General features: G+C 32.5%; 4 protein-coding genes across 6 annotated transcripts; 3 read left to right on the top strand and 1 right to left on the bottom strand.

Annotated features, from left to right (window-relative positions):
* Positions 1–1,265: 1,265 nt before the first annotated feature.
* LOC105331504 (uncharacterized) lies at positions 1,266–5,164 on the top strand. The gene is made up of 5 exons (XM_020068621.3): positions 1,266–1,383; positions 1,510–1,545; positions 3,062–3,268; positions 3,367–3,825; positions 3,908–5,164. Exons 1-5 carry the CDS (start codon positions 1,365–1,367, stop codon positions 4,648–4,650), a joined length of 1,464 nt encoding a protein of 487 aa, XP_019924180.3. The 5' UTR covers positions 1,266–1,364; the 3' UTR covers positions 4,651–5,164.
* A 1,325-nt stretch (positions 5,165–6,489) lies between these two features.
* On the bottom strand, positions 6,490–17,952 carry LOC105331495 (transmembrane protein 41B). Of its 2 annotated transcripts, none has more exons than XM_011433715.4 (7): positions 17,741–17,952; positions 11,215–11,365; positions 10,890–11,018; positions 10,611–10,704; positions 10,116–10,220; positions 9,535–9,673; positions 6,490–8,559 (listed from the first exon to the last, which is right to left on the bottom strand). In XM_011433715.4, the coding sequence occupies exons 1-7, from the start codon at positions 17,820–17,822 to the stop codon at positions 8,390–8,392; spliced, it is 870 nt and encodes a 289-aa protein (XP_011432017.3). In that variant the 5' UTR covers positions 17,823–17,952; the 3' UTR covers positions 6,490–8,389. The 2 variants fall into 2 exon arrangements, with proteins under 2 accessions (XP_011432017.3, XP_011432018.3); XM_011433716.4 differs by lacking the exon at positions 17,741–17,952 and adding an exon at positions 13,063–13,245.
* Positions 13,324–15,658, top strand: LOC105331497 (S-adenosyl-L-methionine-dependent tRNA 4-demethylwyosine synthase TYW1). Its single transcript, XM_011433717.4, has one exon. It carries the CDS (start codon positions 13,429–13,431, stop codon positions 15,496–15,498), a length of 2,070 nt encoding a protein of 689 aa, XP_011432019.1. The 5' UTR covers positions 13,324–13,428; the 3' UTR covers positions 15,499–15,658.
* Positions 16,486–27,266, top strand: LOC105331498 (polyglutamylase complex subunit TTLL1). 2 transcript variants are annotated; one of them, XM_011433718.4, is made up of 15 exons: positions 16,486–16,594; positions 16,712–16,885; positions 17,111–17,176; positions 20,824–20,966; positions 21,283–21,387; positions 21,631–21,706; positions 21,842–21,976; positions 22,652–22,760; positions 23,097–23,177; positions 23,330–23,392; positions 23,571–23,611; positions 25,008–25,053; positions 25,463–25,572; positions 25,794–25,847; positions 26,482–27,266. In XM_011433718.4, the coding sequence occupies exons 2-15, from the start codon at positions 16,776–16,778 to the stop codon at positions 26,597–26,599; spliced, it is 1,257 nt and encodes a 418-aa protein (XP_011432020.2). In that variant the 5' UTR covers positions 16,486–16,594; positions 16,712–16,775; the 3' UTR covers positions 26,600–27,266. The 2 variants fall into 2 exon arrangements, with proteins under 2 accessions (XP_011432020.2, XP_011432022.2); XM_011433720.4 differs by having other exon boundaries at positions 16,509–16,590.
* Positions 27,267–27,886: the final 620 nt, after the last annotated feature.

Genomic DNA, 27,886 nt, shown 5'->3' with positions numbered 1-27,886 from the left:
GAAACCAAGAAACAAACAATAGTAATTACAAAAAGGTCAGACTTTGATAAAAATAAAATCAAAACTTTATACATTGAAAACAAATTCACGGCAAGAAAATGGCAATATACTTATGCAACAATCGTCCAAAACCATAACCTACGACTTCACAATATACTGGCGGTTGAATATCCTTATTGGGTAAAACATAAATTCTCACGGTTTTTCCATGTTTATCTTTTATTTGTAAAGTCTATTTGACGGAAGGCCTATAGTCAATACCACTGAGAAATCCCTGTTTTGGTTGTAACAGATATTTCCTGATGAACTTTTAACACTATTGACACTAGCGGTCTCAGAACGTAAGATGTTAGCTTAATCAAATTTATCGATTTCCTGGATAATAATAACGACTAATTTCCCCTAGATCAATGAGGGTGGACTCTTTTTAATTAAATGTATTATTCTTATTACTAATTTAAAGCATTAGAGCAATTATGTTTATTTCTAATGCTTTCTCTCGTCTAATGTGTCTGGATTTGGAAAAGTCAGTATCTATTCTTTCAACAACAAAATTAAAAAGGTTAAATCATATGGAAAAGACGGTGTCTATTCTTAAAAAAAAAAGATTAAAAAAAGTTAAATCATACAGTTAATATAAATTAAGTCAATACTAGTAATTGAAAAAGCCAAAAGAGTTTTCCGACTTGTTTGTTCCTTTCATGACCATGTATTGAGACTTCAAAAAACTTTTATAAAACTATTAAAGTAATGTGCAACGTGGATTTAACATAATGCCAATCCAAGCGATACCTCACTTTCTTAAATCAATTATCTTTTATCTTGTGTGTTGGTCTTCCCAAATACAAAGCTTGTTTAGGGATACCACAGAAAATCTTACGGACACACGGAATAGTTCTTCCTTTCCTTCGATTTATCGTAGAAATGATCTGCAATGCCTTATTTTCGCTCAATTTATCGAACGAACGATCTTAATTAATTAACTCAGTTTGGTGAGTAAAGGAAATATAATCTTAAGCAGATTAAGTTAGCTTATACGTGTATACAGAACAGATTATTCATCATAAAACAATCCTATTTACAAATTATAATGACCATGATGATAAGTTTACTCTATTTTATCGTGTCTTTAAAACATACGCATCACATTGAAATGTTTCTTTTCCATCTATATGCAACATCACGCAGATTTTTAGAAGGGGTTGGGGTTACTTTTTGACTTCCCTGATTAATTGCTACAATTGGGCGCAGCTTTTTGTGCGATAAGTAATTAATCTAATTGACTGCATTTTTTACAGTAAAAAGATGATTGTCTGCATGCAAAGTATGGCTGCTCGAAAATTTGTTGTAGAACTTGGAGAAAGATGGCCGTTATCTTAAAGTGTGAGTTACTTTCAAAACATTCTGTTTTTGATATTATTTTTGTAACACGTTGATTAAGTTTATCGTTTTGCATTAAATGGCCATTTCTGATTCTTTAATGTGCTTTATTAATGTTTTTCCTTATAGATTTGGGATTTTCTGTTTTCTTTGGGATTGCTATTGGTAAGTTTAGAAAAAAAGGTCACTAAGTAACTACATACACCCTTGATTTGTAATATTTTTTCTATTTAAACAAAAAAAAAATGCTTTCTTTGGTGATTCATGCAGGATATGAAGGTAGCGACATTGAAAAAAAAAAAAAAAAACCACCAAAAAAAACAACGTTAGCGGGTTTTGTTAATTTTTTTCTGCAATAATCCCTACCTTTATAGCCCGCATGAATTATCAAAGAAAGCGTTTGTTTATCTAGATACATCTCTCTTTTAATAAATTATTGAATTAATCATAAAAAAGTAGGTAGACTATAGAGTACATCTCACAATATTATTGTTCATGTACACCAGTACGTTCGAAAAAAGTAATAGTCAAGTCACTTTTTATGTGAGTTTGCGTCTGACATCATGATTATTTCGTGCAGTCCGTGATTTATTTTGGTTGCTGAAGGTTTCGACCGATCGATAAACTGGATCGTGTAACTTTCAGCCTTTTCAGTTTCTATACAGCTATGAACATAATCCATAATCGGTTTTCTTAAGAAATAGAAAAGAAAAGTGCATGGATGTTAATATTAACATAAAGGTACGTGTACCGTGGTTTTTCACCATTATTCGTTGAACACCAATTTAAGAGGATTTCGATGTTGAATCGAAAATGATCAACGAAGTAAGAAATACGAGTATTACAGTACATAAGCTCACTTTTAAAGACCATTGTGCACGACTTACGTTTTCGATTCTGTGACTTTCACGAAATTGATAAAAATTGATGCTCACGAATGTTGATGAAACCACAGTACACAAGTCCAATATATGACAACACTTTCTCATGCGAACATGGATAGAAAGTTGATGTTCCGAACTGCGGAAGTGTAATTATTTTTTGGTAGCTAATTCATCAACATTAATCTTTTATAAGTGAGCAAGGTGCTTATATTTCGCAATGTATTTTTGTCATTTATTGAAATGGGTTTTTTTGTTGGGGGGGGGGGGGTCATTTATTTAGGTTATTAATCGTCTTTACATGGGTATCATCATTCTTTTTGTTTGATTGTAAGACATGATGCAATGTCTACTTAGTCTTTGTATCTTTCTCTTTTACGTTACCACTCTCTACCCTATTTGATGGATACATGTACGTATCGTGTCGCCTCTTCGTTTTAGATTGTTTCTCCTGTTATTTTTTTTTGGGGGGGGGGGGGGTGGGGGGGGGGTGGGGGTGGGAGTAGTAACAGGGATTCGTACATCTGTTGGGGGGGGGGGGCTGTATATAATACACTGTAAATGTACTTCTTCCCCCATTCACCCGCATCACTTCATACCAAGTAATTGCAGCCGAGACCTCCACCACCATATTTAATGTATTTTAATTACGTCTCCTTTCTCTCCATCTGTGACTTCCCTTTCCTCCTCGTGGAATACTTTACGATTGAATGTTGTCCAAAAATATGAATGAGGCAAAAGCAGGAAATGCCAATTATAATTGATATTTACCAACTATTTATCAGAAATTATTTTCGCAGGAAGCAAGTTCTTCTTTTCCGTTCCGTTTTGCAACGAGAAGCATGTTTCATTATTGGTGGTACCCCTGAAACCAATGGCTGCCGACATGGTTGTTGTCGTCACTACCGGTTCCTTGATAGAAGAGTTCCTCGTTAACGGCAGGGAAACATCACGTGTGTCGATAAAGAGCCAGAAATGTACATGGAACACTACCGATTCATATTTAGGTATGACACATTTACGATATCACTGAAATTCAGAATCGTTTCTCTAGCACACATATGTACATATTTTATACAAATGATGTATATTTTGAATTTGGTAGGTACAACAGTAGAAACGTCTTTCTCCGTGGTTCTTTACGTTGAAATACAGAAAAGCAGCTTTATAGTTCCTCCTGTTCAAAATCTTGGTAAAAGCTACACTTTAATGACGTATTGGGACGAAACCGTCCATTCTTCTGAGTCGTGGTTTGTGATATCTGCTCCAATGGATTCAACCTCGGTTTACTTGGACTCTGCACATGTAAAAAGGTTCTCTCCATCTTTCCACAAGACATGGTTACATCAGGGCGACGTCTTCCAGTTTGATCTGACTGAAGGGGAATCTGTGTTTGTGCGTTGCAGATTTGATCTTTCTGGAATCATCATCAATGGTAGTAAAGCTTTGTTCGTTGCTATGGGAGCAATGGACAAAGACGGAGAATTTGTTTCGGTTCAGTGGCCGAGTGATAAGTGGGGCCAAAGATTTCTTATTGATGACGTGGGCCCCATCAACATTTGGGGTAAGAAACACTAAATAGATTGTTTTACCGATATTGTTTGCATATGTACGTGAACTTTTAAAGTTTCATCTCTCTTTTTTAGGTGACAACAATACAACATTGAGTGTGATAACTTCAGCCAAGGAAGTACATATGGACGTTTACCAGGATTTTCCAGTCTTGCTCTCTTTACCAGACAACCAAACCTATCCGTGTCTTCTTCATTTTTCAAAGCCTGTTTTAGTATTTCAGAAACTTTTAATCGTGCAACTTTCTGAATCTACATCTAGAACAAAACCCGTCATTCCAGTACATAAATACTTGCATAAAAGTGTGTTTTCTATTGAAATAATGAATATCTGTTTTCCTGAACACCTTCGTTTTTCTTTAAATGATTCGATCTTTAAAGCAGCAAATATTGCAAACCAAACAATCGATATAGAGGAAGAACGGTTCTCAAGCGCCACGATTGCTTACTATAATTCCGATAATCAAACAACTATAAAGGAATTACGTAGAAAATATTCGAACAAGACAACTTTTTCCGGCTACTTATTTTGTAGATTTAGCCTTCCACGATTTTATCCACATCCGGCGCTCTGGCACGTATATCTGTGTAATACAAGCAAAGACGCTGGGTGTGATGGAACTGCTTTAAGGGAGAATGGACCAACATTAAGCCGGATGATGCACGATCCATACATAGCATCGTCTATTACCTCTGTCACCTTTTCACTCGTGTCTGGTCTTGGGGCTGCCGTTGTCTTCGTTGCACTAGCGTACCTCGCAGACCAGATCAGAACTAGAATCACTGGATCCAGCCGCATTGGTGTCGTTATTGAATAACTGCACTCAAACTAATGAAGGCCGTTTACAGTAAATGTGTACACTTGCTTGCAGACGATTTATATAACACCTTGAATTGTAACAACTTTGGTGTCCTACGAATGCATGCATTACAATACAGTTATAACATATACATTTCGTCATAAAATGATTACATTTATTTTCATGTTCAGCAATATTTGTTTCACTAAAAAATCATCTATCAAAAAAGGGCAATAGCAATATCCAGGCATCAAATCTGCATTTTATTTCACAACGATCCAGTCTGTACCACATTTCGCTCAAATAAAATATTTTAAACGCTCTACTCCTAGATTATTGACTTCATTTTGGTTTTTTTCTGCGCTGGTTTGACTAATTTTACATGGAAAAGTTGATTATTCATCCGAATATACTAGTAATCAACATTCAACCACACATAAAGGTAAAATGATTTCAAATAATTTGTCATAAAAAAATGTTAGAGGAGCAAGAAGGTCAGTGAATAGCTAGCCAATACATAACGTGTTTTGTGAACACGATGGCTTTATGTACAACTAATGCTCTGCTGATATATTCCATGCAGTACATTAGAAGATCACTTACAGTTCATAATGCCATGAACACTGATAAAAAGTTAACTATTAAACTGTTTTTTTCGTAATAGCAGAAACTAGTACTAGTGGAATCTTTAGAACGAGGTTTGAAGCTTAATACTTAATACTAGTACATGTATAACAAACTTAAATAAGATTAAAAATTTAAAAAATACTTTATACTTCAAAGTACTTCTTGTAGGTGAAAATTTTGTAAAAAGCTATTTTGCAAGAATACTAACTTGCCAAAATAAAATTCTCTCTAATTAACATCAATATAAAATAAAAGTTACACTCCTTCCCTTTGATTTCTTAACAATATGTCTGTTTATTGATTTCATAATTTTATTCATGTGAATTCAAGATACCACAAAATATAAGTTAACTTCTTGGATATACAGGAATACACATGCTTAACATCACTAGAACACTTCCTAATTAGATGTAATTGCAATACATGCATATGTGCATGTGGTATAAATATTAATCTTATGGCTTTTTTGGTTAGCCAAAAGGGGTGCTTTTAAAGCTTTCTTTACAACTAAAGACCAAATTTTTAATTAGAAAAAAAATTCAATCTGGTTAGCAGAACTGTAAAAAAGAATACATACACTGTATATGATCATAATTATATTCATTTTATTTTAAAAACAACTAAGTGTGACTACACAAATTTGCACAGTACTTTTGAATATAAAAAAAACTTTTAATTCTCAAAAATGATTGCAAAAGTAAACAGGAATAAACACAAATTCTTATGATATTCATTTTTTTATATCAAAGTCAACAATGACTAGAGATGCAACCATCAATATTATCCCCATTATAAAAAAAACAAAGAAATGTAACACAATAATGATATTTTTTACCTTTCCAGGACCAAGCAATACAACCAAGCTAGTGGTACCCTCATATATACATATATAATTATATGAATTAATATAATAAGATCATTGAAATGAACACATTACCTGACCTGAAATTCAGTAAAATAAACATAAAATAGAAGCTTTGCAAGAGATTTTGAGTTGGAATCATTAGGTTTACATGTATATAAATCATTTTCAACTTATTTGAAAATAACTGCTTTTTCTTCCCACAAGAAAAATATCATATTTTATTGTATTTTTCATTAATATATCTGATTTTAATTGTCTAGCTAAAAACCAATATATTGGAGCAAAACTAAGATATCAAACTACTGGTAACTTTTTAGTTTAAATCATAAACAAGTGAAAAGCTGTCAATGTGACAGCAAACTGGGTTTTCTTTTATGTGAACTGTATCTATAATCCATGTCAACCCGTATCCAGTGAAATGGAGTACCCTATAAGCAATATTTTGCCAAAAAATGACTAAGTTCAAAAGCTGGTATTTTTTTCAAAAATTATCGGAAATCAAAATCCTAGCAATATGCACACTTCTAATATAAGTACAATTGATCTGCAAGAGAACAACTTCTTATCTTGAAAACTGTAGGAATACTTATCCGTACAATGAGGGTACCCTATATGCAATATTTTGCCAAAAAATGACTAAGTTCAAAAGCTGGTATTTTTTTCAAAAATTATCGGAAATCAAAATCCTAGCAATATGCACACTTCTAATATAAGTACAATTGATCTGCAAGAGAACAACTTCTTATCTTGAAAACTGTAGGAATACTTATCCGTACAATGAGGGTACCCTATATGCAATATTTTGCCAAAAAATGACTAAGTTCAAAAGCTGGTATTTTTTTCAAAAATTATCGGAAATCAAAATCCTAGCAATATGCACACTTCTAATATAAGTACAATTGATCTGCAAGAGAACAACTTCTTATCTTGAAAACGGTAGGAAAACTTATCCGTACAATGAGGGTACCCTATATGCAATATTTTGCCAAAAAATGACTAAGTTCAAAAGCTGGTATTTTTTTCACAAATTATCGGAAATCAAAATCCTAGCAATATGCACACTTCTAATATAAGTACAATTGATCTGCAAGAGAACAACTTCTTATCTTGAAAACGGTAGGAAAACTTATCCGTACAATGAGGGTACCCTATATGCAATATTTTGCCAAAAAATGACTAAGTTCAAAAGCTAGTATTTTTTTTCATAAATTATCAGAAATCAAAATCCTAGCAATATGCACACCTCTGATATATGTACAATTGATCTGCAAGAGAACAACTTCCTATCTTGAAAACTGTAGGAATTCTTATCCGTACAATGAGGGTACCCCACATGCAATATTTTGCCAAAAAATGACTAAGTTCAAAAGCTGGTATTTTTTCATAAATTATCAGAAATCAAAATCCTAGCAATATGCACACCTCTGATATAAGCACAACTGATCTGCAAAAGAACAACTTCCTAACTTGAGAACTGTAGGAAAATTTATCCGTACAATGAGGGTACCCCATATGCAATATTTTGCCAAAAAATGACTAAGTTCAAAAGCTGGTATTTTTTTCATGAATTATCGGAAATCCTAGCAATATGCACACCTCTGATATATGTACAATTGATCTGCAAAAGAACAACTTCCTATCTTGAAAACTGTAGGAGGAGTTATCTGTACAATGAGGGTACCCTTTTGGCAGTCGCCTGCCCGCCATTTTCACCATTTTAATTTTCCGTTGGAAAACCCGGTTAAAAATACTGATTTTTTTTACTGAAATATTGGTACTCCAATTTTAAATCCAGAACATGCACTCTGTATCATTTTAGAAAGTATCCCTTAAGTCAATTCATCTGCTTATGTATTGTGAATATTATGTATTTATATTGTATTATATCAAAGCCCTCTGCATCAAAATCAACTGTTGAATTTTTTGGATAGTTGCATTATGTACCAATACTAATACATGTACAGATATAAGGGAAACTAATCAAACTGGATTATACATAGATGGAATTTAATTTTTTTTTCTTAATTTTAAGGATACATGTAGGATTAATTTCAGGTAAATCAACATACTACAAACAAGAAATTACTCAATATCATAAATATGATTCTAATACATGTACTTGTAATTTTAGTTTAATAATATTATGATGATCATATAATAAATAGAAATAAAAATGAGCATGTTCAAATCTGCACCGACTGAAATAAAAGATAAATACTAAAGAATGAGATATTTTGTTAAAAGAGATCTAAATCTAAATTTTCATCAATCAAACTTCTCCTGCAGTTTTTTCTTCATAAGAACTGGCACCAATGAGAGAAGCGCAAATAGTCCCAGGACACTCATGGAGGTCCAGGAAATGGCATCACCCGATGACGTTAATTGATGTAGTGTGGTTCCTGCCTGAATGGCTACAAAGGAGGGCGGGGCAACACCTGTCAATCAAAGAAATAGAAGTATAGCCTTCTCTTAAAACATTCATTTAGAAAATCCTTCAAAAGAGCATTTACCAGAACACCAAAGGACTATATTTGGTATGGTCAAATATCTGACCCCAATTTTAACCAATTTTTAAACAGTATGGCATGAGAATCAACTCTTCATAAATCATTGTACAGAGGATGCCTAACTATTTAATCTTGGTTTTAATCATCATTGCTCATTCGCTGTTTATCTATGACGTCACCTAAATGACCCCATTCCCGCAATTTTGCAAACAAATGAAAATATTGTAATTTTTTCCTTATATTATGCATTCGGAAGTATAGAGCACAGGTCTGCTCAAGTACAATTTCAACATATGTTTTCCTTCATACAAATATACACATCATACTAAAAAATGGTACTTAACCAAGCCTGCAGTCAATGTTTTCAAGACCAAAAACAATCGGAAAACACCCATATTTTGCTACAATTTGTAGCAAAATATGGGTGTTTTCCGATTGTAGCCTACAAAACATCAATTTATCAAAATAATACAATATTCATGACGTCATTTCTATATTATGACATCAATATGGTGATAGCCTAGTACACATTTATTTTAAATATGATTTAAACTATTTTCCACTTTATTTTTAATTCTAGGGGCAAAAAATGCATAATACTGCACATATTACTTTTAGTAATTTCTGGATTAATTTCGATTTGAATAGAATAACTAATTTAAAAAAAAAATAAAACTATTAACCAAAAAAGTACCAATATTGAAAAATGTCAAAACTTGCTAAATCAAAGATGTTAACTGCCTACACTGTTTCAAACAGACACATATCTATGATATTAGAACTTGTATGCATCTTTAATCTTTAGGCATCTAGTACATGTGAAGTGTTCTATACCTCAATTGCTAAGTGAAATAAATGCTAGTAGTTTCAATTTAATTTTGATGTTTGTGCAACATAACTTACCCACAAAAGTCCCGATAAAGAATGGAATAATCGGCACATTGATCACTGGTGAGGCAATGTTGATGAACCAGTTTGGCAAGAAAGGTGTGATTCTCAAGAAGATGATGTAGTTCAAAAGATGTTCTCTGTGTTTATTCACCTAGAAAGAAATGGTGTGTTTGTTTTTAATCAACTCATGGATATTAAAATTGAAAATACATTGTATTCTATTTTCAAATGTTCTCTTTCAAATGAGAACATTAGCATGGGAAATTCCAATCAATTTTTCATTCCAACTAAAAATAAAACTCATGGTCTATTGAGCTATGATAATTGTCAGTATATGTATCCAGTACATCAACATACACTTTTTATGAATGACAAACTTTACAATTACTTTATAAAAGCAAACAAAATAGCTAGTATGTTTTAACATTTACAGGTATACACATATATCAATATACATGCATTTGGAACACTTAACAATATTTCTTAATGTCAATAAGTATTTGTGTAAGATTCTGTTTCCCTAAACAAATCTACATTGTAAATATTTTGCTTTTCATATGACCCTTGTATGATACAGTGAAACTGTCCCTTACATGAGACTGCCACTCTGCTATTCGGTCTGGTATATATTTTGCAACAAGTCGACGACCAACAAGATATGACATCAGGTAACAGAAAGATGCACCAATTCCTGAGCACTGAAAAAAGAGAAAAATCAAAGCCTAAGATTTATAAGTTCTCTTTTTGCAAAGTAGATACAAATGTGTAATAGTTATTCTGAATCTTGGTACATATCAAATTCACATATAAAGCCAAGTTTTTCATTAAAACATAAAATAAAATATAACATATAAACATATAATATATATGGAGAAAAAAAATTAGCTTGTTATACTCTTAAAAATCCAAGCATGCAAATGATGTTCATGGTATTGCAAGATCAATATCTCAAATGTACATGTTTTTAATAATAGAAATTGCTCAAAATTTGGCATATTGTACCAGTAGGGGTATCATACATGTACAGGTACATGCAAGTCCTGATTCCAAGATTTATCTTTCTTTTAAATTGAAACATTTTTACTTACCAAGCAAACTAGAAATAAGGCTAAATGGAATGGAAATAGAAATCCAGACAAGATACTCAGGAATATTGACCCAGGAATGGCAAAAGACTGTAAGCTGTTGCATTGTCAAGGACTTTTTTCCCATTGGCATTTATTTATAATTATTGAGTAATAAACAAACAATAAATACATGTATATTGTTTAAAAATAAAAAATATTATTCACATCCCCCCTCCCCTGCAAATAAACTAGAGAGAAGAGAATGCATGACTATGGTGAAATTCTGACAAGTAAGGATACAATATATATGTGATGAAATATCCTCCCAGGACTTGGTTGTAGTATGAGTCCGTGTAATGAGACAAGACTTTACCCAAACTTTTTGCATCTTCAATATTTCTTGGTAATTTTATGTGCTGTTTTTCTTCTCTAAAAAGAAAATATAAATTTTTTAATCATCTTAATCCTGATGAGCACTTAAATATTAAAATATTTTTAAAAACTGTTATGACCATAACATGCCATACTTATGTGCAATATGTCATTGGTGTTTTTTTCTAACTTTTAATTCATGTACTAGTATATGTACAATGTGTTACCAATTTAACTTGATTGTTTCACTTACTCTTTCAGGTTTGGAAACCTGAGGTATATAAGTCCAAGACATACAATAGATGACACAAATATCAGCCCCAGAATAATAAGGGGCTTGGTACTGCTACTGGTTTGATCAACGGACTTAGGTCTTATCTCAGTGTACTTGGTTCCTTCATCATCTAAATAAAAAATAAGGCATCATGTTTAATTAAAACTATATGTTTGAATGGTCAATTTAAAAAGTATAGAGAGCAGAATAATAGGAATATGCTAACTAGAGCTTGTAGGTCTAAGATATTAAAGACTGTTTTCATCGTGTTATAAAACTTTTCCACAGTTGAAAAAATGTTACTATACAACTGATCATATGAATTAACTATCTGCTAATATTTAATTTGAAAACTCATAAATTAATCATGCATTTCTGTATTTTTGTTTGAAAAGTTTGAAAAAAAAATTATGAGTTTGAAATGTATCTTTGATATGATACTGTGGTTTTATCAATATTCATTGAATACCAACTTTTGTGGATTTTGTTGTTGAGTAGATCCACAAAATTATATATTCATTGGGGTGCTACATGTATTTCTAATACCGTAACATTGTAGTAAAAGCATCATTTATATCAAAACATATGTGTATTCATCAATATTTGTTGAATATCTATTTTCAAGGATATTGTTGTTGAGATGATCTACAAAATTAAATGTTCATTAAAGTGCCATTTCTAGTATTCTTGGAACTGTGACTTTGATACAATCAATGAAAATTGATGTCAACAAATATTGATGAAACCCCAGTATATATCAATCAAATAATCTATGAGTGTCTCTTATTTTGTTGTTGTCATGCTTAAGTAAAGACAAACACCTGTGCATGCCATAATATTGTAATCTAAAAATTAATCTCAAGGTGGTGCACAACATGTGTCTCTTAAAGAAAAACACCTCTGGCTTACATTTTGATCTGTATACTGTGGTTTCATCAATATTCGTTGAATACCAATTTTCGGGGATTTCGTTGTTAAGTTTATCCATGAAAATAAATGTTCATTGAAGTGCAATTTCTACTAACAATTTGTATTGAAAGGATTCATTGGCCACGAATTTACATATCCTTGAAACTGTGTTTTTCACTTTAACCACGAAAATTGATACCCTTGAATATTAATGAAACCACAGTATACAGTGCATTGTTTAGAATACTTGTCTTGAACTATATTAAACATATATCATGTATATTGGAAAATGTACACACATGATATTAGAAACAAACATTACCAGTATTTATGGACAACTCGTTTTAGTCAAATAATATAAGATTCTCATTTAAGTCTGCAAATTATTCAAAAATCCTAATCTTTGATTATTTATTCCGTTGAAATTGATTAGCAGCCACAAGGTTTAATTCATCTGTGCCATTACCCTTACCTAATTTACATTTGTTTCAAGCAATGTACATGATCGTATGTTATTTCTAACTAGATCAATAAAAAAAAGCACATCGTCTCAATGAAAAAAGCATCACATTTTATTAATTTTTCAATCTTTATAAATACCTTAGGGTTAAAAAATACAAATGATTATTTTCACTAGGAAAACAAAAAAGCCAAAGATATTTTGTTTGAAATGCCATCTTCATCTTGTCAAGTTATAAGACGCAGTCATGAATGAAAATTTTATGAAGATTTTGCACGGCATATGGCCATATGTCATGAAAGTTGCCTAATGCCTAAGGCTTACTATGCCAAATGTAAGTAACAGCTATTCAAGATAAATATGACTTCTAATAATATCAAAACAAGTGATTCCGGTTAGAAAACTACTCGTATAATAAAACATTTCACCACAAACGTAAACTTAACATGAAATAGTACCTTCTTTTCCAATACTTCTCTGTTTCAATGACGATGTGTCTATTTTGTCGGCCATGTTATTGGGAATTATAATGAAGTATCGTCCGTAAAGTAATTCGTGTTCGATTTAAGCTCGCTCTCTCTTGAATCAAATACATCACTTTTATACCATTTTTATCATAAAGAAATAGCTCCCAAATGTATACGCATAACTTATAATATTTCTTCAAAGTTAAAAAGGGGGCTTTATGAAAAACAAGAACCATTTTAAGTACGCCTGCATCATAGAAGGATGAATTTCCGGTTTTGTTTTGCCACATGGTGATGCAAGATGGGTTATTAAATAGATGAATAACTTTGTGATATACATTTGACAGTTGTTAGAAAATGTTTGAAGGATTGTTTTCCTCACATTTGGAAGTGTTTTATACCGTTCTATTGGGTGTAATTGGGGTAATCTCTGTGTATTTCTATGCACGAATCACGAATGGAAAACAAACCCCAAAATCAAATGTTGACCAAAAGGCAAAGTCTACCTTGAAATCCACTGCAAAATGTACAAAGACAGAAGGAGAGAAAGAAATATTACCCAATGAAAGGAACAAAATCAAAATACTTTATGGAACGCAAACGGGGAAGTCGAAGCATTTTGCAGAAAATTTATCAAAGGATGGTACTTACAAAGGATACACTTGTGAAGTAATTGACTTGAAAAATTATGATCCAGATGAACAACTGGATAATGAAGGTGAAAACACAACATGCCTTGTGGTTTTCATATCTACATACACTGAGGGAACACCCCCTGAAGGTGCTGAATGGTTTGTGAAGTGGTTGGAAGAAAGTGCATCTGATTTTCGCGTACAAAAGAGTTTATTGTCAAACTTACATTATGCTGTGTTTGGACTTGGGAATTCTTTGTATGGTGAAAATTTTAATACAGTAGCAAAACATGTAGATCATTGTTTGCATAAACTTTCTGGACATCGTATTTTAAGTGTTGGACTTGGAGACGAAAATGTGTCTCAAAGCAGCCACAAGTCACTTGAAAATGATTACGTTGCATGGAAACGAGACTTCTGGAAAAAGTTGAAAGAAGTCAATTCTGTTTTTGCTTCTAAAGACTTGAAAAAGAATTGCAAGAATGAAGGTCAATGCAACTGTCAGGAAGAGGATACTGCCTCGGAAAATACAGGAATTGAAAGTGACGATGAATTACAAGAAGACCCTGCTGATAATGAAATTGTTGATGTTGAAGATCTAGGAAGAGTCATGGGATCAGGAAAAACATCCACAAAATTGAATCCCACAAAAGATGAACCTGCAGAGATGATAACCCCACTCATTAAGAAATCGCTGGAAAAACAAGGCTACAAGTTGATAGGAACACACTCTGGTGTCAAACTTTGCAGATGGACAAAATCAATGCTACGTGGTAGAGGAGGATGTTATAAACACACATTTTATGGCATTGAAAGTCATAGGTGTATGGAAACAACACCAAGCCTTGCTTGTGCCAACAAATGTGTTTTCTGCTGGAGACACCACACCAACCCAGTGGGCACAGAATGGCGATGGAAAATGGATGATGCTGAATTTGTCTTTAATGGTGCATTACAAAGTCATGTGGCTCTTATCAAGCAGTTCAAAGGTGTACCTGGGGTTCAGCCTGAGAGGTTTTTAGAGGGATTAACACCTCAGCATTGTGCCTTGTCATTAGTTGGAGAACCCATAATGTATCCGAAAATTAACAAATTCATAGACCTCCTGCATGACAAAGGGATTTCAACATTCATGGTTACAAATGCCCAGTTTCCAGATGCCATTAGAGACCTATCTCCAGTAACTCAGTTGTATGTCAGTGTAGATGCCAGTACTAAAGATAGTCTGAAAAAGATTGATCGCCCTTTGTTTCGAGATTTCTGGGATAGGTTTTTGGAAAGTCTTGACGCTTTGTCAGCGAAAAATCAAAGAACAGTTTATAGACTGACTTTAGTAAAAGCTTGGAATACTGAAGAACTAGATAACTATGCTAGCCTAGTTTCAAGGGGAAATCCTGATTTCATTGAAGTGAAAGGTGTCACTTACTGTGGAGAGTCTAAGGCATCTAATTTGACGATGGAGAATGTACCCTGGCATACAGAGGTTGTCAACTTTGTTCAGGAGCTAGTGGATCGGTTGGATGGGGACTATGAGATCGCTGCTGAACACGAACATTCAAACTGTGTTCTTGTTGCAAATAAAAAGTTCTTGGTGGATGGAAAATGGTGGACCTGGATTGACTACCCTAAATTCCATTCTTTGATGAAGCGATTCAAAGAAAGTGGTGGAGAGGAGAAATTTTCATCTGATGATTACATGGCACCCACTCCTGATTGGGCAGTGTTTGGGGCTGAGGAAAGAGGGTTTGATCCTAAGGAAGAGAGACATTTCAGGAAAAAGCAAAAGGATGTTTAGGAGTATATACATTTTTCTGAGCGAAACATTTTGTGCAAATCATTGATAATGATTGTGTCATTACTTATATACTTTTTACTTGTAAACCTTTATTTCAAATTAATTTGATGACTTATTGTGAAAAAAAGTGAACTCAAATAAATTATAAGTTGAAAAAATCCATTATTATTTCATCCTTGGGAGACTAGAAATTTAAGGCTTTTAAAATTGAAAATGTATAAAAGCTAATTAATGGCTAAAATTAGACTTGAGTTCTTGCATAAATAAGAAAAATAATGAATTGGCTCAAGTAATTTAGTATGCAGTAAATATTAAAGAACTGTCTAGCCAAATGTGAGAAGAAATACGAAGATCAGTGTTCTGTATTTGAACTAATTAAGACTGAGTTTTCATGATAATTTATTATTAAGAACTGTACTTGGGTTTAAATATTCTAGCTTTGTCCATCAATATAATTTTTCCAACCCTGTTATACATTTGGTGCCAACCCCTGGAACTGACAGGTTAACTTCTGTCAAGGGAAAGTTGAAATGAACAAAATATAGTGACCAAATACAGACCAGACTGAGATTCAAACCTAGTACACATGTACAGGCCCTGATACTACATGTACCAATGAACAAAGATACAGGCATGGTACCCACCGGATCAATTACTGGTAGCTGTCGCAGATCATAAAGTAGAAATATGAAGATGTTGTAAGACAGTTAGACACAGAGATAAAATGTGCCTTTGAATACCTGCAAAGGAGCCACTATAAAGAGACATTGCTTAATTTTTCATTCAGACAAGCAAAATATTTTAATAATTGCTCTATAATCATTCATAATAAATGAAATATACTCCCAATATAAACCAAGGTCCCAAAAAAATCACCAATGTAGGCCTACTGAAAAAAAAATAGAATTTTTTTTCCTGATACAAAGTTATTTGTAATGCGATGGAAAATCTATCCGGAAATTTTATGTTTGTTCAGATTTTTGAAAGTACAATTACTTCCTGTATACCGCATTTCCTCTGACTTTGTTGAATCTTGTTGTCCAGGTTGGGAAGGACATATCTGCGTTGTGAAAAATATCACAGATTCACATAGCAGGTGTATAGAAGTTAAATGATATGGAATTTTATATGAAATGAAAGAATAAAAAAATGATTTAATCAGCATAGCTCGATTTATAGTTTCAAATATTGATTCATGTATGTTTCATTGAAGAAATATGAAATCAAAGACCTGAATACATTGGTTACACGTGTTGAAACGCTGATAAAACCTCAACATGGCAAGACTTAAATATGCCAGTGACATGGACAAATCAGTCCTCTTGAACAACTTCGAAACTCGGGGATGGGTGCCCGTCGGTCCAGACGATGATTGGAATTTCTATTGGTAAATTTTAGCTGAATTTGACTATATAAATAATTTTTATTTCTTTCAGCTTAAATGTGTTATTTCTAGATTTATCTATTCATGCTTTTAGAAAGACTTTAATTGAAACTAAAATTTATCAGCATGGGTACCCACATATTATTTTTCAACTTACCTGATGTTTGTACATTGTATACATCAACATGTAAACAATTAACCAAATGTAACAAAAATATTTTATTGAAGGGCAAACGTACAAAGCATAAGGAATGTCTTCAGCATAGACTGTGGTTTTCGCCTCACTGACGACCAGTAAGTTTCCATTTCCCTTCTGAATGTTACTTTGTTTTTTTCATTGTGGTCATAATTGTTACAAGCAGGTATTACATGTACATATGTTACAAGCAGGTATTACATGTACGTAGCTAAAATGAGAGAGAGAGAGAGAGAGAGAGAGAGATAGAGAGATTGCTTACACCATTTATGTCAGGTTGTCTTCTAATAAATACCTATTTTTAATTTATGTTTTGTTATGATCTAGCTGTTATTCATTCAGAAACATAATTGTCTAAAACTCAATGCTTGCGTGATTCTTAGTTTGAGATATATGAACATAGTACAAACTTTTTGATGGGTCAACAAACTCTTTGGGCTTAAAAAGCACCAGGATTTGATCACTTGATTAACCTGAAGTTCAATCCTTATCATAAATGAACATTTTAACATTCTTTAAACATATTGTATAATAGGTTTTTAAGAAAGTTTCATTGAATAACCATAGTATGAAAATAAAGCAGTGTTCTAGTACCATTCTATCAGAACTATCTTATACCTGTAACTTACTTGTGTTTTTATGAATACTTGTACGTAACCTACCTGTGCTTTTTTGAATACTTGACTCTAAGCCAGCAATACTGTCAGGATCCAGAAATACATCATCTTCCAGACTATTATCCATTATCTTTAATACCTGGCACTAACAAGAATAACTGTCCTTCCAAATTTTCAGTATTTTTCTTTATGTATACAAGTATTTACTTCACACATATTTTTGAGTTTTGCTCATGTTTGCATGGCTACATGTTTGAGGTATATTTATAGCTTGTCCTCAAATTATTCAATGTATTAGATGTAACAGGAAGCTTCCAGGAAATTCCTATTAATTATACTCTAGAAACAAGTTGACATGCACACACTCTGTAAAGATGTATCTAGATACAAGGAAATTGTTCTATATTTTCCTGCAAAAATCTAAATTAAGTGTTTTGAAGCTCTATATTGATCACTTATGATCTGATTTTAGATTTGACTCTACTTGAAAGATCTTAGTATCTGAATTGTTTTTCCTGATATCACTATAAAAATATATTCTTTTCAGGTCTGGCTTAATTGGATTTTATCGAAAACAATATTTATAGATTTTTATAGATTTCATTGCAGGCTAAATTTTCTTAAGTACCAACTCGCTTCAAATTTGTAAAGTAGATGTACTAGATACCAGAATTTTTTAATATACGTGCTATAAGTATTTTGTTAAATACAAATTAAGATTTTTGAGAGTACTTGTTTGCATTGCTAAATAATGTTTCTTATAGTGAAAGTTTAAACTGCTCAAGACACACTTTTAAAACTGGTTTTGTCATTGATTGACACAAAGTACCTTGTGTGTCACCAGCAAAACATGCATGCATGGCAGAAATGTTTCAACCATTTCCTGCTCTCATGACAGGCACTTATAACTGAAGTCCTGTGTTTGTCCATCTGTAGTACATGTTACAATAGACCCATCACTTGAAGGTCTGAAAATTAAATTTATTATGGTCATATGTAAGAAAATGCAAGAGGCCCATTGGCCTTAACAGTAACCTGAATATTATACAACTCTTAAAGGATCCACAGAATATCAATTTATGGATTAATACTAAAGGGAAATAACTTCCCATTCATAAGGAACCATGAATTCCTCCCTACCTACTCCTTGTTGCACCTGGATGCTCCTAGTGCAAGTAAATTACAGATTTTTATGCTCCTCTATCCTGAGCTTTTTTCTCCACTTCTTCCCATGTAAATTTCAAGTCTTTGAGCTCTTATGCAGTTGTTATCCACTACGCTGTGTTTGGTCTGCCTTCTCCATTTAACCTTAAGTATAAAGTCCATCTCATGTAAATTTAAGTTGCCATATCTTTTATGACCTAATATATTCTCCAGATCTTCCTGAGACACCCATTATAAAATCTTTAAAGAGTTTTTTTAAGTCCTTTTAGAACTGTCATTTTCCAAAACTCATGCAGTTCCATAAAGTAATACATTGTACAGATAAAACACAATTATTGTACTGTGCTCCAAGAAAAGAGTATAAACACAAACTAATCGAAGTCCTTGCATGGATCATAATTCTGTGAAAAGAATTACATGTACTGACAACTGATTTGTTAGTTGCTGTTATACAGTATTATAAATCCCTCGGTAAAATATGGGGTAGCTTCTGTGAAGGAATTAAAACTGAAAACATACAAAAGAGTATTCACTAGACAGGACTTTGGACATTGATTGCAAAATATGTCTCTTGGAGACAGTCTGTTAATAAACCTTATCTAGCCATAATTATATTTGAGTGTCTTTCATGCTACTTCTACTATATTAATTCAAGTCTATATTTTACTCAATATATATATGGTAACAAGAGGTTCTGGTATTTAGGTACATGAAGAAAAGCTCAGCTTCAATATCAAATCAAGAAATGGTTGTGCTTACCTGATGGAAAGAAAAATTAAATTGTTTTACTTTTTAGCTCACCTGAGCTGAAAGCTCAAGTGATCTTTTCTGATCACATTTTGTCTTCTCTGTCTGTCCGTCTGTCTGTAAACTTTTCACATTTTCATCTTCTCAAGAACTTAACAGGGCCAATTTCAACCAAATTTTCAAAAATCTTCTTCTCAAGAACCATTAAGCCAGGAAAGCTGAAACTTGTGTGGAAGTATCCTCAGGTAGTGTAGATTCAAAGTTGTGAAAATCATGACCCCCGGGGGTAGGGTGGGGCCACAATGGGGGGTCGAATTTTACATTGGAATATATTGAGTAAATCTTTAAAAATCTTCTTCTCAGAAACTAATCAGCCAGGAAAGCTGAAACTTGTGTGGAAGCATCCTCAGGTAGTGTAGATAAGTTGTGTAAATCATGACCCTCGGGGTAGGGTGGGGCCACAATGGGGGGGGGGGGGGTCAAAGTTTTACATTGGAATATATAGAGTAAATCATTAAAAGTCTTCTTCTCAAAAACTAATCAGCCAGGAAAGCTGATACTTGTTTGGAAGCATCTTCAGGAAGTGTAGATTCAAAGTTGTGAAAATCATGACCCCTGGGGGTAGGGTGGGGCCACAATGGGGTGTTCAAGTTTTACATAGGAATATATAGAGTAAATCTTTGAAAAATCTTCTTTTCAGAAACTAATCAGCCAGGAAAGCTGAAACTTGTGTGGAAGCATCCTCAGGTAGTGTAGATTCAAAGTTGGTAAAATCATGACCCCCAGGGGTAGGTTGGGGGGTGTTAAAGTTTTACATTGGAATATATAGAGTAAATAATTAAAAATCTTCTTCTCAGAAACTAATCAGTCAGGAAAGCTCAAAGCTGAAAGCTCAACATGTGATATGACTATAAAATCATCCTGTTAGAAAAGGGACTAATGATTATAAACATAAGAATATCCAGGTGGAAAATGGATTTTATTTATGCAGGATCTACATGTATTATTGTACATTGTCCAGATAGTTTGTATTATGACTCCATTAAGCTGATTTTATCATACCTATAGTTCCTCAGGTGAGCGATGTGGCCCATGGGCCTTTTGTTGAAAATACATGTACCATAATGTCTGAAGTAGTTTATTTTCGAACAGAGTCAAGATGTTTGTCAATAATAATTTTAACATAACTGATAAAATTTGAAACCTTTTTTTTTAAGGGTGATCAGCCATTTTCCAAATCATGTTGAACTGACCAGGAAAGATTTGATGGTAAAGAATATCAAGAGATACAGAAAGGACTTGGACAAAGAAGGCAATCCTCTGGCAGAGAAGGACGAAAATGGCCGCTATATTCATCTTGGTAAAATGAAAGCTCATTCTGCATGATATGTTGCATATAAATATTTCAGTTGCTGTTTTAAAACTATAAATGCACTACATGTACTATGAAATTATTTAACTTAGACAGCAGTACTAGTTTTCCCAATAAATATTAATTTGCATATCAATATATATGTACTTATATTAATTTTTATATTAATTAATATCATGTTTGTTAAAATCATATTAAATGACTCATTTGAACTTTAAATACAAATATATGTAGTCCCCAAGTCCATAGTGAAAGACTTGCAGATTTCATAACTGTGTTTATTTGAACCTTTAAATTTTTGCAGATTTTATACCCCAGACGTTTATGTTGCCGGCAGACTACAATTTATTTGTAGAGGAATTTAGGAAGAATCCAAACACCACATGGATCATGAAACCCTGTGGAAAAGGTTAAGCTATTTTTATGTCTTTTTGTCAGTTAAATCATAAAAAAAAATAATAAAACTTTATTATTCATAAAGCTAGTATATGATGTAGAAGGTAGCAATTTTAAAGGAACTTTTCCTTAGTGTTATCCCCCATATATTTTAATGCGCTCATTGCTATTCATCATGTGTAGCACTATCAAGCAATAATGAAGCACTTACTATGTAAGTTTGCTCACTTTTTCTTTCATTTCCTTTAATAAACAGCAAGGGGAGTTGGTATATTCCTGGTAAACAAATTATCCCAGTTAAAGAAATGGTCAAGAGACAGCAAAACCAGCAAGTAAGATTTATCAATGAATTACATATACATGTGTATACAATGTATACTGTTAAAGCAAAGCTGATACATGTATTATCTTACTGTACTTTTTTTAAGGATTTGAACATCAGTTGTAATTTTTATGTGTTCTTTTAGCTTCACACCTCCTACTTCTAAGGACACGTATGTCATCTCAAAGTACATTGACAATCCACTTCTGATTGGTGGAAAAAAGTTTGACCTTCGTCTTTATGTCCTTGTGACTTCATTCCGACCCCTCAAATGTTATCTGTGAGTCTTTTGTGTTTTAAATTTTGGATTGTTTGCCATTAAAGAGATGCATTATATTAACTTTGATTAGAGAATATACCTTGATCTTGTCAGTTATAATTCAATATATAATAAAAGGGGCATGGTCACAATTTTGGTCAAAAATTATTTTTTCGATTTTAACGTTTACAATGCTTCAGTGAGTCATTTTTAATAGGCAACAAAAATTTGAGTGTCATTCGTTGAGTTATAAGCGAGTTACAGAGTTTATAATTCTTCGCTTTGTAAACAAAGCTTTTGTTTACATTTTGAATGTTGAAGTGAAAATTCCAGTTTTAGACCACAACTAATTGTGTTAACCGTTAGGAACTGTTTATTTATACTTAAAATTAATAAGAAGATAGACAAATCAGCTTGAAAAAGATTTTTACTGGCATATTGAACCTATGTAAACATAAACAGGGCACGAGCCTTGTTTACATGACGAAGAATTGTATGCCCTGTACCTTGTTTAAAACTCATCGACTGGCACTCAAATTTAATTTAATAATAATAAATGCATTTTTAAAGCATTGTAAATAATAAAAACAGAAAACATTATTTGACCAAAATCATGACCATGCCCCTTTAACTTGTAGACTAGAAATTACCACTGCATTTACCTACCTACATGAATATTTATGACTTTTGTTTTAGATTTCGATTAGGATTTGCCAGATTCTGTACTGTAAAGTACAATGCCAGTATAAATGAACTGGACAATATGTTTGTTCATCTCACCAATGTTTCTATCCAGAAACAAGGGGTATTTAATACATGTTCTATTTTTTAAAAATCACAATTTATAACGATTACTACATGAAATCTGTTGATGTTTAGGGATACAATTTCCTCTTGACAAAACAACCGCACTCAGTTTCAATATATGGTTAATTATCTCCCCTTAATACTGATACATGCGTTTTACTCTGTACTATAGTTTAAGATATTTAGTCATTTTCATATAAATTGTCATGTGTCATAAAAAATCATGTTGCACATATTCAAGCTGCAATGAATGAAAATATCTATTATGTATTGATATTACATGATCTGTCGGTAGATAGAAATTGACAGATTGCAATTTGTTTAATTGTTACAGGATGATTACAATAATGTTCATGGTGGAAAATGGACTGTGCAAAACCTGAGATTGTTTTTGGAAGGAACAAGAGGAAAAGAGGTATACAAACATCTAATGTCCTTACACACTGTACAATTGTCACTCAGGGTTGTAAATAAAAGAATTCTCTTAGATACTTAGATTGATCTACATTTGTGTATAGATATACATACAGTTTAATTGTCATAACAGGTAGCTATTTTCTCATTTAGGTCACAGACAGACTCTTTGATGAAATGCAATGGCAGATTGTCCACTCTTTAAAAGCTGTAGCTGTAAGTACTTCTACTATAATAATACTACCAGTATAGTACCTGACAAGTATTTCATGCCTTGTATATTTCACAATATCAATTTACAGTTAAAACATGTTTTGACACACTATTTTGATACATGTAGCTATGAACTTACTTTTTTCATACAGATTTTACAATACTTTTATGATTTTTTTAGGGAGGCATTTCCAATGACAGACACTGCTTTGAGTGCTATGGGTAAGAATAAATCTAAATGTGTGATTTATTACATATCTGTTCTAAGAGAGCCATTAATTTGTGATAGTGATCAGTCTGTCTCTCCATCTGTTTATTCAAAGCAATTGTCCAGAATACAATTGTTCCCCTTGGCCTTATGTGGCTCTTATATTGTCCGTTGAATTTACACTGGTAAATTCTTAAACAGAGTTTCTAGGTCATATGTCAAGTTGGCAGCAAATCTTTGAATCAAGGTGTTTTTATTTTTACACCATCTGGAAAAGTTTCTGAAACCAGCACACACTGATAAATTTTTGACCTAAGTTTCTAGGTCAAGGTCAGAGGTCATAGCAGGTCAACTTCTGTTCAGAACATTTTTTCTCTCTTCTAACATTGGTCCTCTCTAATTTAAACTCCACACATAGAGTACTCACTGGTAAATATGTGCATTGACTTTAAACTTAAAATTTCCATGTCAAAGGTCAAGGTCATAGCGGTTATCTGTTTAATATTCCCCCTGCTTCTCAAACTTTGCCAAAAGAGAATCTGTGGATTTTAGTCATAGGTCAAATTCAAAGCACATTTCTCAGTAAAATCCTCTTTTTGATCAGATATTTACTTCCTTCGTTTCATCATCAGAAACCTATGGTTGATTACACTTTGTTACTTTTTCCATGAGGAGGAACAAAACATAGTCAACAGTGTGTTTTTGATGATGCCTTTGTTTTAAGGGTTTTGTACTACAACAAAAAAATGCCTGTAAGTAAATGGGTTGAAGTGACTATAAAAGGTCAATTTCATAGCACATGCATTCCTTAACAAGTCATATTCATCTTAATTTGTCTTTACTTTTTAATGGTCAGTGATATTTACCGTATTTGCATTACAAATATTATATCTTAATTATATTTAATGTAATTTAATATAATTCAAGTTATGATATCTGTATCCATACATGTAGATGGTCAGATGATCAGTAGTATTATAGTACAGACTGATATGGTATGATGGATAATATAATTTTTTGGTATATTACAATACAGACAAAGACATATGCATCACGTTGAAGCAATTGATTTAAGGAATAAGGAATCATTCTTTGAGTATTATGAGGTGATAATTTCGGTTGGGGCGTGATCAAATCCAATAAAGCCCTAAGGGCTTTATGATAGATTTGATCACACCCCGACCAAAATTATTACCTCATAATATTCAAAGAATGATTCCTTGTTATGTATATTTACATAAATTTTAGCCATTGTACGATTAAATGTTAAAATATAAACATGCAAACCCCGCTGGCGCCCCAATTATATGTCATTAATTTGAAGTTATTGTACTGTATAGTACAAAATCGATATGTAGTGTTATCAAGACACTGTAAAATGTAAATATATGTGATATAATTTCATTACAGATATGACATCATCATTGATGATAATTTGAAGCCCTGGCTGATTGAGGTAGGTATAGAGGATAGCCTTCATGTGGGCGGGATTCTGATCAATTTATTTATGAAAATTTTTACTTATATTTGCAGCCTGTTTAACTTATTTGATTCATAAATTCAAATACATGTACATGTGTAAGTTTTCAGGATGTTAAAATATGATCACTGAAGAGTTGATTTATCGTAAACACCTGATTTGCAGTTTAATCATTCTAGATTGAAATAGGAAGTATTCAAGTTAGTTCCACTGTAAAAGTGTTAAATATACGAATCTCTTGCTATTTGTTATCTTTGTCCAAATGACAAATCTATGAAGCGTTTTTGTTTCAATTAGAAATCCATTTGGTACTAAATGAAGCATATTGTTAGTGTTGCTCGATGGCATCCTAAACTGAGGATAATGCAATGACTTTGATTTACAGGTGAATGCCTCCCCCTCTTTGACTAGCACCACCTCCAGTGACAGAATCATGAAGTATAAACTCATCAATGATGTCATCAACATTGTCATTCCACCTGGACAAGTACCAGAGTAGGTTGATACACAAAAACACCGAATTTGAAACATGAATAAACTGTATTTATAATAAACATATAAGGTTGCCCAAAGTTAATTATATGTTTAATGTTACCCGCTCATGTACATGTAGGTTTTGGAGAAATTGGTGTATGTAATGTAAAGTCTGTGGATCAGGACAGGTGGTCTGAATGCAAAATGATTATCATTAATGTACAGTATGTGTTTTATTCCAGTGTAAGGTGGAACAAGATACCTGCAAAGGAGCACTTGGGAAACTTTGATGTTCTGTAAGTAATTAAATTAATTCCAAGAAAAATGTAGGATAGAAATTAAGGCAGTTATACTGTTTAATTTGATAACATGATTATATTGGAACTCATAGTCCTCAAGGATTGATGAAAAAGCTGGCTGAACTCGTAAATCATCATGTTTACATGAATATGAAAGAGAAACATCTGACACTGTCACCATCTCTCAAAGTTAAATGAGATATTAATATTTGATAAGAAATATCTTTCCTTATTAAAGAGAAATCTCTTTGATTTGAGAGATTTTTTTATTAAAGGTACATTGTATTTGGTTGAAGAAGTGAAATTTTAACTTCAGTCAATAATTAAATTACTTATACATGTACAATGAGAGGATAAAATATTGTCCATAAAAGACAAATGTGGTTGCATGTACATATTTTTCTAAATGATTAATTTCATTGTACTAAACGTTAATTATTTTTAAACTTAAAGTTGAAAAGGATAATTTTTTTTACTGGATAGTACGTGTACCTGTTATTTAATATATGTACTTTAATTTTCAAAGTTCCTATAATAATCAAGTACATGTACATGTAACTACAGTAAAAGTGAATGGAACAGGTAATAAAACATGTAAATATTGTAATATGTGTATTTTTTTTTGTTACAGATATGATGAAGAATTAGCACAGCAGGATTTAATGGGAGGCGATCCAAGAAAACTGGGTCCTGGAACATTCAGAGGAAAAAGGGATGGAAGTCGCCCATCACCCGCTACATGGAAATGATTGTACAGCAAATACATGTATATCAGAAAACTGGTCTGCCTTGATGGACCGTTGTTGATTCATTACATATACGTATAGTTTGAACGGATTGAGAACAGTGGTTAAGGTTTGGGAAATTTCTGCTTCAGCACAGAAACAAATAAAATACATGTATCGAAATCTTGACTGGAGTGAAAGAAATCTAGAGTAGAATACAGAATCAATCACATTTTTTTATCCATTGATTTCTGTAATCGACAATAGAAATTCCATATCAACTCTCCAAGTTGGGTGAATTAAGTTTTTGGATTTTATGAAGTGATAAGGCAACTGTGATATTTTTCATTAAAATGTATTACATTATTGTATTCATGCATCTATAATGTCGTCCAGGTTGATAAACAAGGGCTGTAAAATGAATTTACACATAATGGAGGAAAAAGGAAATTGTCAGACTGTGCAGTGTCCTGGCTACTGATCACGTTATTTGATGTAAAGCTGAACTGATCTTGCGCCCAACATGTTCAGATAATGTTGACGTAGTCAATATGGATCTTTATACATGAGGTATATATTTGTTAATGTCTGCATTATTAAAATTTATTTATTTTTGTTTTACTTTATATGAATGAATTTCTTTGTATGCATTTCTTATAGTTTTAAATGTAAATAAATAAGCAAGTGTGAATTGATTTTTATTATTTTTACAAGATTTCCATGTTTTGTCTCATAAGGTTCATATTACATGTACTAAGTATCATAACTTCTTGACCATTCTCTTGATATATACTTGTACATGTACACACACCTTTTATTAATAACCAGTAAAAGAGCAATTGAAAGGAATGTAACAAAAATAGTTCCTGCCATATGTCCCCTCTTTTTACCAAAAGAAGTTGACAAGACTGAAAACAAATTGCTTACAGGAACAGTACACACCTTTGGGAAAGAAACATACAACTTATTGGATATAAATACTCATATATACACTTGAAGAACCTCACTGACTGAAAGAACTTGTTTTTGCCAAACGCTCACATACAAATACATATATATTTCAGGAATAAGGAATCATTCTTTGAGTATTATGACGTGATAATTTTATTTGGGGCATGATCAAATCCAATAAAGCCAGATTTATAAAGTACGATTCAAAATTTAAATATTAAGTAACGGGTATGTAAACCCTGCTGGCGGCCCAACAATACGTCATTTGAATTTATAAGACTTAGTAAAAAATTAATTCGTAGTGTTATAACAGACAAAGGACACTGGAAAATGTAACTATAAACATTTCTTGCTAAACAG

This window comes from Magallana gigas, chromosome 5, assembly GCF_963853765.1.
Source record: "Magallana gigas chromosome 5, xbMagGiga1.1, whole genome shotgun sequence".
Lineage (NCBI taxonomy): Eukaryota > Metazoa > Mollusca > Bivalvia > Ostreida > Ostreidae > Magallana > Magallana gigas.
This window is presented reverse-complemented; position numbering and strand designations above follow the sequence as displayed.

What these genes read in the sequence shown, in the direction of transcription:
- LOC105331495 (XM_011433715.4), bottom strand. Translation starts at nt 17,822, where the DNA reads ATGGATAATAGTCTGGAAGATGATGTATTTCTGGATCCTGACAGTATT. An exon ending in AAGTATTCAAAAAAGCACAG is followed by an intron (nt 11,366 to 17,740) that starts GTAGGTTACGTA and finishes TTTTTTATTTAG; the next exon opens with ATGATGAAGGAACCAAGTAC. An exon ending in TATTTCATCACATATATATT is followed by an intron (nt 10,705 to 10,889) that starts GTATCCTTACTT and finishes ACAATGCAACAG; the next exon opens with CTTACAGTCTTTTGCCATTC.
- LOC105331497 (XM_011433717.4), top strand. Translation starts at nt 13,429, where the DNA reads ATGTTTGAAGGATTGTTTTCCTCACATTTGGAAGTGTTTTATACCGTT.
- LOC105331498 (XM_011433718.4), top strand. Translation starts at nt 16,776, where the DNA reads ATGGCAAGACTTAAATATGCCAGTGACATGGACAAATCAGTCCTCTTG. An exon ending in CATGAAACCCTGTGGAAAAG is followed by an intron (nt 21,388 to 21,630) that starts GTTAAGCTATTT and finishes TTTAATAAACAG; the next exon opens with CAAGGGGAGTTGGTATATTC. An exon ending in TTTCTATCCAGAAACAAGGG is followed by an intron (nt 22,761 to 23,096) that starts GTATTTAATACA and finishes TAATTGTTACAG; the next exon opens with GATGATTACAATAATGTTCA.
- LOC105331504 (XM_020068621.3), top strand. An exon ending in TTTCTTTGGGATTGCTATTG is followed by an intron (nt 1,546 to 3,061) that starts GTAAGTTTAGAA and finishes TTATTTTCGCAG; the next exon opens with GAAGCAAGTTCTTCTTTTCC. An exon ending in CACTACCGATTCATATTTAG is followed by an intron (nt 3,269 to 3,366) that starts GTATGACACATT and finishes TGAATTTGGTAG; the next exon opens with GTACAACAGTAGAAACGTCT.